The 11,544-nt window shown below is 43.5% G+C and overlaps 1 protein-coding gene across 1 annotated transcript in view; it reads left to right on the plus strand.

Annotated features, from left to right (window-relative positions):
- Window positions 1-11,544, plus strand: part of LOC109319013 (Y-box-binding protein 3-like) — a 30,695-nt gene that overhangs the window by 10,334 nt on the left and 8,817 nt on the right. The window contains exons 5-7 of the mRNA XM_019548531.1: window positions 1,204-1,293; window positions 1,887-2,009; window positions 11,141-11,235. Coding sequence (XP_019404076.1) covers window positions 1,204-1,293; window positions 1,887-2,009; window positions 11,141-11,235 — 308 coding nt within the window. The remainder of the gene's footprint in view (window positions 1-1,203; window positions 1,294-1,886; window positions 2,010-11,140; window positions 11,236-11,544) is intronic.

Raw genomic sequence — 11,544 nt, forward strand, 5'->3', positions numbered from 1 at the left:
AAAAAAAAAAAAAAAAAAGTCATGGAGTAAGAACATGCAGTGTCGTAATTCATAGATTATAAGGCTGGAAGGGACCTTGAAGATCATTGGCTCCAGCCTCCTACACCAAGCAGGAAAGACACTCTTCACAAATGAGAAAGTGAAGGAATAGCTGACACAGCTAATGGGAGGGTGGTGGGGGGAGCAGGACCTACTGAGGGAACCAGTGAAATTAGATGCTGCTGCTGCTGCTGCTGCTACCACCAACACTGCTGCCTAGCGAATACTTAACATGGTGCAGTTGTCATACAATGGGGATGAAGAAGTTGAATAAATTCACCTTGGGCCAAATTCTTTATGCTGGGGTTAGGGAAGTCTCTACTTACTGAGTGGGGTACCCTGTATCTTGGTGTTAATGAAGACTGAGTTGGTATGTTGGTCCTCTAAGCAGTATAGTGAAGGATGCAGACTGCATGACTTCTAGAAGGTGGCATGGGTTCTCTGCCAGAGGCTATAAAGTTAGAACCACTAATTTAGTGTTAGACTGAGCTGGGACTCTAGAAATAAGAGCTCTCAATTCCTAGCTTTGTCACAAGCATAGTGCATCTTTAGGTGAATAGTTTACCTATTGCCTCCATTCTCTGTGTGAAATGTTGTGATTCTTTCTTTTCTCTCTCTTTTTAATGCCATCTTCTTTAAAAAGGCTCAGGGTGGCTTGCAATCAGTCACAAAATGGGTAAAATAATAATAAAAAAAATTCTTCCCTAAAATACCTAAGCTTAACTCTATCTGCTAAATATGCCCAAATAAAAAGGTCCTACATTACTTTTGAAAGATGGCCAAGCCAGGTTAGGCCCTGGCTGGCCTTGAGGCTGAGGGAGTTCCAGAGCTGGGAAGTAACAGCTAAAATTGTCTTTCTACATGTTTTGGCCAAGTGAACTTGTTGCCCAAATGGGAATGAGTCTCCTCCTAAGGCATTGGGAGGTGTAAAATCTATCAGTGTTTGTGAGGAGGTGAGATGCTGGGTTGATAAACGGGTCTTTATCTGGTGGTGTGTTCTGAATAAAGCAGATTGTACTCAACTCACAGTGTGTCTGTTGCCTTTGCCTCTATCCAGTTCCCTTGAACCCTTCTTCAGTGAAACACTCTAGGAATATGTAACTTCTGTTGTGTTCCACCTGTGGCTTTCAACATGGCTAATAACAGTATTTTGTGTCTTTTAAGACTGCGATCAAGAAGAACAACCCACGGAAATATCTGCGCAGTGTTGGCGACGGAGAGACTGTAGAATTTGATGTGGTTGAAGGAGAGAAGGTGAGTGATGGATAAACACATGGAGGTGCACTGCTGTGAGGGTTGTCTCTTTAAATGCGGGTAAATGTCTATATTTTTTTTTTCTCCTAGCTACTTTAATAGGAGGACTGTAGGTCTGTACTACCATATCTTTGACTTCCACTTGCTTTAAATGTTAGTAGTTTCTTGTGTTCCATCCTAGGTATCAGTTAGCTAAGCTGTGCACATAGTTGGAAATAAAATAAAAAAAAACAAAACCCCTAAACATTTTTGATGAATTGAATGTCTCTTGGGTTTTCCTTCCTGTTCATTTTGCTGTTGGCCTCTGAACTCTATAATTCAGGAATTTCTTTCTGCCAGTGAGGTTGGGAATACCACGGCTTATACAGTCTTGCCACATGGGAATTTGTAAGGAAATGAAAGGTAATTGCTAACAGAGAAACCCATGGTATTTAGGAGGGAAGAAAACCCAAGCTCTTCTTGGTTTGACATGGCAGTTACAGAAGCAAATTGCTCCCTTCCTTACCTTGCCATCTTGTCTCTGTCTGTGCACTGTGCATTGGGTTCTTGCTGTCTTATGTTCCTTGTTACTATGTTTGTTATTTTGCTCTCAGGGTGCAGAAGCAGCTAATGTGACCGGTCCAGATGGGGTCCCTGTAGAAGGCAGCCGCTATGCTGCAGACCGACGTCGTTACCGACGTGGCTATTATGGCCGGCGTCGTGGACCACCTCGTAGCGTAAGTTGACCTCATCCCTTAGTTCCAGTTACCCTATTTCAGTTTCAAATCTTGAAGCAGTCCTCCAGCTTTTCTGCAGGGGGACTCCAAATTTAGTTCAGTGCTATGTTCTGGTGAAGAGCAAACCCATGCTTAAGTTTGGCTAAGTGTGTCCAGTGGTTCTGCAGAACCTATGAAAAAGGTCAAGGAAATAGTCTACAAACTGGATAGTCTCCATTCTATTCCTGTGGGAAAGGCTGGCCTAACATAAAACAAAGCACTCTTGAGTCTGCCTAGAGCTGTTTTAGCAAACACCACTTATGGTAGCACTACTTCATGCTGGTTGATCCCACCCGCATGGATTGATTTCAGAAAAGGAAGGGGAATGTTGACCTGTCTTGAGACTCAATACATTCATGTGCCTCCTGAATCTCAGCTTGTTTCCACTCCCTTCTATAGTGGCCTCTGGTTTGGACTGAGTCATGTTCCCCCTTCAAGATGCACGTTCACACTTATTTGTTTCAACCAGCACACAGAAGATGCACAAACTGCATGGAAGGTTAGCACTTATTTGAATATCCTCCATAGAGCAGCTAATAATTGTGGCAGCACAAGAAGAGAAACCTGCATTATACCCCTATCTGGACAACTGGTTGGTTAAAATGGAGGTTCATCCCTCAGTCAGCTTTTGGTGCCATTTCATACACACATTACCTGTTCCAGGAACTTGTGCTTGAAAGGAAATATTTAGAAGTTGAATCTCTCTCACATATCAAGGTGACCTGTACTCCAGGATGTCAGCAACCAGATCATGCAATTGGGGTCTAACCCAACTAGCACAGTGACATCTTTTCACCCTGCAGTTTATATGGTTTCGTATGCCTTTATACTACTGCCTTCAGAACCTGCAGGTCTGGTTAAGATAGGGGTACACTGGGCCAACGTCTGCTATATGTCTCTGAACGTATTTTTCCCCAACCCAAACTTGTCCCTGAAATGCTGTAAAGATCTGAAGAATGTTTGGAGAGTGCCCGTAACTCCTTAACTTCCACTATTCCAGAGCTGAATTGACAGATGCCCTGTTTCCACTGGGTGGGAATACATATGGATGGTCTCTATGTGCAGGGTGTATGATTTAAACAGGAAGTGTTGGATGCATCACCCTCTTAGAACTTGAGGCCATCTGCAGGACCCTGCAGCTTGCTTAGCATGCCATCATCTGTACCAAATCACCCTATGTAACTTGTAGAGGTGGGATCCTTACCCTGACATATGACCATAAACCAGTCAAACTCTGGAACCAATGCATGGGGCACTAGTTGACCTGTTGCATAGTGCATTGACTTGTCTTCTGGAACAGCCTGAAAGAAGACTTAAGCTTGTGCTTCAATACATTTCTCAATTCAGAGCATCTCCTTGGACTAAGTTGTCCTCTGTGTGCTCTTTTTATTTAAAAAAAACAAAAAAACAAACCCAACAGTAGTGTCATACTGTGTGGGTCAGGCTCTTTTGGTGGGAGAGAAGGACAGGGGTGAGGAACTGCTGTATATTTACCTTCAAACTTGTTCTGATTCCCAGAGTACTCTATAAGATCAGATGAGACTTCGCCAAAACCTTCTTGGTAGCACCAGGTGGCCTAGATGCTGCTTTGTTCTGAATTAAGTCAGTTCAACAAAGTCAAAGACGCGTCCTCTGTTTCTGTATCTATGGGCGCGTCTACACAAGATATTTACTGTGGAGCTGCCTAATTAGCTCTGCAGTAAAATCCCGGCACCTACGCATGCAACTCTATAAACTAACTTTGATGTAGATTAGTACTTGTAAATACAAGAGCTACCTTGCAGTGGACTTCTTTAATACGCAGCAACACATGTAGATGCTGAGTAGGCTGGCAGGGGCATGAGGGTGCTTCAATGCAGGGGCTGCCTGCTGGCTAGCCCCACACCGGAGCAACCTTATGCACTAGCCAGCCCCTTTGCAGCACGTTCATCCGGGTTGGAACAGCTCTGACAGCTCTGAGGTGGCAAACTAATCCCCTTGGGCCTCCTGCCAGTTGGCTGCTCTAACTCGGCTCAGTATGCTGTGGTCCCGCACCCAGGAGCAATAAACTCTGGTGCGGCATGCTGCAGTTTATTAATTCACATCAATTTCGTGTGTAGATGTGCTCAGTGTGGAACACAATAGAGGGATTGTCCAAAACCCAGACCTGAAGACTCTCCATCTTGCTGCATGGACAGCTGTGGAATGCAGTACAGTCCTGTTCTCTCCTAGTCGATAATGCCTGTTACAGCTGAAGCAGAGTGTCCTGTCCTTAAGCCCATCATTTACTAAATGGAGTTAAAGGGGAAGGGCAAGTATTTCCCCTCCCTGTTTGACTGAAATTCTTGAAAGTTGTAACTAAGGATCCAGCCTACCAAGAGACTTCAACCTAACCCCTTTGGTTTTCATGGAATCCTCATTTGAACCAACATCAACATGCTCTTTCCTATACCTGTCTGACTGGCTGAGCTGCTGTGTCAGCACAAAGGATGGGACCATTTTGGGCCTAGTGACATAGCCACCCTGTATAGTTTTTTCTAGTTAAATACATAGGGTAAGAACATGGCCTACATACCTTTTGAATGTGGTTTATAGATCTCCACCTGAACCAACAACAGTTGTATTTTCCCAGAGTAGTATTCCTGAAACGATATGAACCTATCACAGGGGCATCTCTCTAGATCAGTGGTCTCCAAAGTGGGGTATGTGCACCCCAGGGGGTGCACAGGACGATCCATTGGGGTGCGGGAAGAAAATACTAGAACTTCTATTTCTGTTTACATAAACATACATATATTGGGGGTGCATGCTCAAAAATTTTTTACTGATGGGGTGTGTGATCAAAAAAGTTTGGAGACCACTGCTCTAGATCTTGGGCATATGATGAACTATAGCATTTTACTTGCAAAGGGACAACACCATTTAGATTTATCCTCTGGACCTGGGGTCAGAAACCTATAGCCTGTAGGTTGGATCTAGCCTGCAAAAGTCTGATCTGGTCCAGGGTATTGGCAGCATGCACATACACATGCACTGTGTTATGTATTTCCTCTGCAACACCCTCCTCCATAGCTGTCTCTACTTCTGTTTTGCATCTGTTCTTACACTTGCCCCAGGATTTGCCCTTCTCAGTCACTGCTGAGGATGTGGGTCAGTGGTGAGGATAAGTGCAGATAGCTTGGGTGCTCTGAGGGCTGAAGTCTAGAAGTAGCAGCTTATGGCAGCAAAAGCTTGCTCATCCCTGGTATAGATTTGATTTGTATTTACAGAAGTGAGAACAAAGGGGACAGCAATATGCACTACACTTATGGTTCGGGGGGAACCCTTTGTATGCCATACATACGTAGGTTAGTCCAGGTGGAGACTGCGAACATGCTGTGTGCTAGTCAGTTGACTTGTCTAACCTCTGATGGAGCACTTTCTTAAAGTTTTAAGCAAGACTACCAGCTTTGTGGAAAATCTGCCCAACAGATGTTTTTAAAGCAGCTACCTAGAGCCCTAGGCATGTGTTCATAAGATGTTACGATGTCTGCAAAAACTATAAATTGGACATTGCATGCTGCAGAGTTGTTTTTCAGTCATAGTTGCATGCAACACTGAGATGCGGCTTTGCTCAAACTAGTTTACTGTTTTAGTCATGAGGTGGGTAAGAACATCCTTCAACTACCTGAAGAATGGTAACAAGGAGGATGGAGCTGGACTGTTCTTAGAGGTGGCAGATGACAGAACAAGGCACAGTAGTCTCAATTAGCAGCAAGGGAAGTTTAGATTAAATATTAGGAAAAACTTTGTCAGTAGGAGGGCAGAAAAACACTGGAACAGGCCACCCAGCAAGGCTATGGGATTTCTATCTTTAGAGGTTTTTAGGAAACAGGTAGACAAAACCTTGGCTGGGGTGATCTAGTTGGGGTTGGTCCTGCTCTGTGCAGGGGGTTGAACTAGGTGATCTCAGATGCTCATAATCATAGAAAATTAGGGTTTGAAGTTAATGGAATATTTGTATGGCAGTTGTTGAAGGAGAATGAGAAGTTACTTGATGGGCAGCAATTGCGTTTTTTAAATTACATTATCAATACATACATTCTGTGATTTGATCCTCTGTCCTCTCAGCCTTGGAGCTCTGTTCATCAGGGGATTCTGTAGCTGAAAAGATATAGAAACATGTTATTCTGATTTATATATTTAGGAAAAAAAAAAAAGGGTGCTTGAGTACACGTGTGCCCCCCTCCTCCAACATAAGTGTAGAGCATACATAGGGGCTCTTGTAGGGCATACATGGGGACTGTTGAGGTGTGGACTATGCTGCATAGAGGAAAGATAACCTACTGATGAATGTTGACTAGTTCTGTTCTCGCAGAATGCCGTGGTTAAAAGGCTAACTGGTTTTGGATCTTTCTTAGTCCCTGTCGAGTGCAACTTTAGGTGATAGGTCTAGATTACTGCATGTCATTCTGACTGAAACAATGGCACCCAACCACTTCTAGACTGGACTGCAGGCCCACTTCCTAAATGTGTTGCTCAGCAGGCCCAGCAGAGTTTGATACTTTCCAACCTTTCTCTCCAGGGACTGCTGAAGCAGCTGCTATGCAGAGTGACTCTAACAACTTTTTCAAAACAATGCATTATTTATTAACTTACCCCAAGGTACAAAGTGTAAGTGTATCAGGGGGTAAAACAATAGGGTTCTATATCCATGTTTCCTTGTACCTGCACCATAACCAAGATTACTTTCTTTCAAGTTGTCTTGTAAGTTCCCTTCAACCCAGCCATGCCTACCCTTAGCTGGGAGAAGCTGGTTCTGTACGATTCCTTGCCAGCCTTTGCTGACACACCAGGCAGTCTCTGGCCACCTGCTCACCCCCACCCTTTCTGAGGCCACAGAGTACTTTAATGTTCCCTTTGATCTTTCTTTCTTGAGTCTTGGCAGAGCAGCTGTGTCTGTAGGCTTTGGGTCATAGAGTCACTTTTAACACCTGTAAACCTGACTAGTGTACAAGTGTGTTTTGAGATGCTCCTCACTTAGGCTGTTGTGTTGCCTTTTCTGTTTGGTTCTTCTAGCAGTCCCCATGTCCTTACCCTTAGATGGTCCTTTTCCCTTGCTTTATGCGGGGATGATTTGGAATATTGTGATTACTTGACTTACAAGATGCAGAGCCTCGCTCTGAAAAGATGACTCTTACAATGACTTGGCTGCTGTATCTTCAGAGCCTTTCTCATCTCTTGATAAGTCTGTGTGTGTGGCTGAAATGAGAATGCAATAACTGCTGCAAGTTTTGTAAAAGAGATTCTCCACAGCTCATCTTGGCTGTACAGATGGATGTGTAATTGATCTAGTACTTGTCTTGGCTGCAGCATGCAGACATGTGGGCTTTACTAGTGTGAGTCAGGCTTTTGCAGCCAGAGCATGTTTTGATGAGGAATTGGGTAGGCATGCATGCATGTTGCTGGGATAGGCACTACCCTGTAGGCCTGTTGCTAATATGGATGAAAACATAAGCTGGAGTGAGCTAATGACAGTGAAAATGAGCCCCATCTTACCATTCTCCCTGTCAATTCAGTGCTTTGGCAAAGGAAGTAATTACTTCTGCAGTTACTGATGGGCATATTCTGGAGTTGTGCAGAACCAGCTGGGCTGCCCATGGTACCAGATGGACCTTTTCCCACCTTGCCAAGTGGGTAAGACCTTTTGAGTATTGCTTGTCAGGCTTTACCCATGCTGTCAGCAGCATACAAGTAAAATGGGGCCTGGAAACTACAGCTCTTAGTTCCAGTCTTCCTTTACTCTCCTCACTGGGTCTGTCTCCAGTTTGGTAAACTTGCTTTTCAGCAAAAAGATTCATGTAGTCATAATTTAATTTCCAATCTGATCCTCTGCTAGTGTGCTTCCATCCACACTGAAGCAAAAAATAGTTCTTAAAAAATAAGCAAACAAAAGCACATGCTTTAGTTTTGATAGTTGAGCAGTGATCAGAGAGATATCTCATTCAGAGTCTGTTTCAGGTATTTCAAGTTGTGGGAGGACTGAGAGGCAGCAGGGCTGCTTTGTATGGTCAAGGAACAATCACAGAAATCTAGCTGTATTCCATCCCGTCCCAAACAGTAGGGTTCATTCAGGCACCAGTAACTTCTCTTGCTATTTTAACATTTGGTCCAAAGCTTGATTTGGAGGGGAAACAATGATAATTCACAATCACTTCCAACATCTACTAACTCCATTGCTAGGATTTAAAAAAGTGTTTCCTTCTATGGTTAATCTAGTACTCCGTGGACCTCAGTTTGAGAAGCTAGGCTCTAGATTTTTTTTTATCTTTAGTCTGGGTCCTCCAACATCTCCCAGCCCAGGAAAGGCAAGGGAAGAGAAGGGCAAGAACCTGAGATCCCTGTAGGTTCTACCACCTTCAGTTGAAGGAAAGTGTGATAGAAGCTGTGAAATCATGGGAGTATTTTGGTGCATCTGTTGCATTGTATAGGTTATAATGGTACTATTCCCAAATTGACAGGAATAATATAATCCCACCTCCAAATGACTCCAAGTCTCTCCTTCTCCTGGTCTTGTACATCTTTCAGATAATTACCCTTACCAGGAACTTTCATTTAGCCATCTTTCTGTGGCAGCCTCTCTGGTTACTTGTCTGTCTTTGTCGGTCTTTCCATCTATAAATAGAATCATCTGGTGTGCCGTTTTTTCTTGCGCATGTGCACCTCTATTTTTTTCAGTGAACTTTGATTCCACCCTTCCCAACTTTAGCAGCTGCCCCTGTCAAGCTGCTAAAAATAAGTGGCATAGATGTATGTGGGCACAGCATGTGAAGTATAGCAAATGTCTTTAGGGTAGTTTTCTGTGCTTCTAAGAAACTTGGGAAGCAGAAAAAACAGGTGGGGAGTAAAGAGATTATTTTTTTTTTCCCATGAGTTTTAGTATTTATTAAAAGAACTTAGTTGTCAACTGTTGGAGGCCTGAGGTTCTGACTCGTTTCTGAAGATGGGGTGTGTCTGGAGCAGCAGGAATACAAGATCCCCAAATATGTGTTAGCTCTGCTTATGTATGTGAACTTTGTTTTCTAGGGAGCCTGCACTTGGGCCATCCTTTACTGAAGTTACTAGTTAATGATTTAGTGCTAAATGTGATGGTGGTGTGATAACTGGCTTAGTAAGGGCTAGAGTGGGACCCACCAAACTCAGTCTACATGAAGCATTGGAGGTCTTATCATTAGAACCGATGTTAGAGACAAACTGCTTTGTATTCTATTCTCTGGTCCCATTGCATCAGAATAATGATCTAAGAAAATATTATAAGATGACATGTGCATGGTAGCGTGGTGGCTAAAATTGTACCTTCTCATCATAAGGTAAAATTGTGGGATAAATATGTTACTATGGGACTGGCAGGACTGATTGTAAATAGACTAAATGCTTATACCTCAGTCAAATAATGACTTAAGGGGGCTATAACAACCATCTGCAAGTATCTGAAAGCTGGAAATGCCAAGTAAGGAGAGGAGCAATCCTAGATTGCCAGCAGGGTAGTTAAGATGACCTAATAGGATTTTTTTTTTTTCTATCACTTGGCACTTGTGTGAAGTAATTGGCTTGATACAGACTGGATTAGATAGGTTTTGAGCGACTGGCACATGTTGTGGGGCTGTGCAGTCTGAATTAAAGTAGTTTGAGCTGGGTAGATTTGGTACAGAGTGAAAGCTGTTGGAATAGATTGAAATAGGGACTGCATTGAGTTGGAATAGTGACAGTGAGTGAAACAACTTGCCTTGGAACAGTTTTCAACTGTTTAAGGGTGAAGGCTAATCCTGCAAACCTTTCATCATGCGGATAAGCTGTTTTGGATGAGGTAACAAGTGGTACTATTTGTGTGTGAGAGAATATTGGTATTTCTTACTGCAATTTTTGTTGCCTTGGATATTTTTTCAGAAGATGTAATGAAGCCAGAGAGTGGCCTCTAACCTAGGGGTTCTGAGCTTTTTTTTTTTTGGTACCAGGACCTGTTTGTAAACGTTATCCAGTCTTGACCTAGTACCCCTCACTCCTGACCTGCTGCCCCCAGGCCCCAGCCTCCCAGTGTGTGGGGCAGGAGTGGGGGTATGTGTTTAGGAGTAGGGCAGGCAGCCCCTCGCAGGTTGGAACTCGGCCAGCCTAGAAGGGAAAAGCTCCAGTTTCCCATGTTTTTCCTCCTTTAAAGGAGAATCCATTTTTAACGTTTGTTGATCCGTTTCTTATGTTCGTTTGCAACTCTTTCATATATTCTTTGGGCCCGCTTTTGGGTCACAACACAGTTTGAGAAACACTGCTCTAAACAGGCTCATTGCAGGTTTAGTTTCCCAACCACACTCGGAAGTGGCACCTTTTCACTAAAAGCTTTTTTTCCCCATAAAGCACTTAATTTCACAATGAATAGTTCAAGTGTGTGGTGTCCTGGATAAGGCAAATCACTACCATGCATCGTAGGGTTGCTGGAATGGATCTAAATTCTGGAAGAGGCTGTGGGAGAGGAAGCACAGGGTGGAATATTCTGGACATGGCCTGCTCACCCTCCCTCTGAGGATCCATGCTACCACTGAGAGGGGCATTTCTGATTCCTGCTTTCTCCCAGTGAGAGAGCCTGCTGACTGCTGTTTTTCTAGATATGTTGCAAGTGCTTTACTGACTGATCCATCTGGCCTGATGAATCTTATCATTAATCTTACATCGTCCAGCATACCATCGTAAACACCTGAGACTTCATCTGCAAAGAAGGAAAAGTCATCTAACACATTGGCTGACTTTAATATTGAGATGTATTTAAAAAGGGATGTTCCTTCCTTTTCCCCATAGCTTATCAATTTCTAACTAGAAACCATAAGTTTTGAATACCTTAATAGATAGACTGCACCTCCAGCTATATTTTCTGAATGACCTACAGCAGAGTTCCTCAGCTCAACCACAAGTAGCCTGAATATGCATTTTATTTGATTTGTTCTGTGCTTTGGCTGTTGTGCTCTTTTTTGTCTTATGATGACACATGGTCAAGAGGGAAGGACTGACTGGCCTATTTGGACCCTGTATAGTTTAGAATATCACCACCAAATATTCATTCTGCCCTAATCTTTTTTTGGTTTTAGGGTATTGAAGGAGAGATCAAGGATGGGATCACAGAAGGAGCACAACTCCAACAGCCAATCCATCGGAATCCCACTTATCGGCCCCGCTACCGCAGGTAGGTACAGTATGCATGCCATTAGCCAAATTGCCATTGGATTCAGGCCAGGCACTCATGATCAAGGTGGATTGATTTAAATCCCTAAGTTAAATAATTTCTTAGACATTAGGGCTGGAAGGGACCTTGGAAGATCGAGTCCAGCCCCCCGCCCAAAGGGCAGGAAGTCAGCTGGGGGTCATAGGATCCCAGCAAGATAAGCAGCCAATTTGCTCTTGAAGGTGTTTAATGTAGGTGCTTGAACCACCTCCGCTGGCAGACTGTTCCAGACCTTGGGGGCTCGGACAGTAAAGAAATTCTTCCTTATGT

The sequence above is a fragment of the Crocodylus porosus genome, unplaced genomic scaffold, assembly GCF_001723895.1.
Source record: "Crocodylus porosus isolate Cpor-Errol unplaced genomic scaffold, CroPor_comp1, whole genome shotgun sequence".
Classification (NCBI taxonomy): domain Eukaryota; kingdom Metazoa; phylum Chordata; order Crocodylia; family Crocodylidae; genus Crocodylus; species Crocodylus porosus.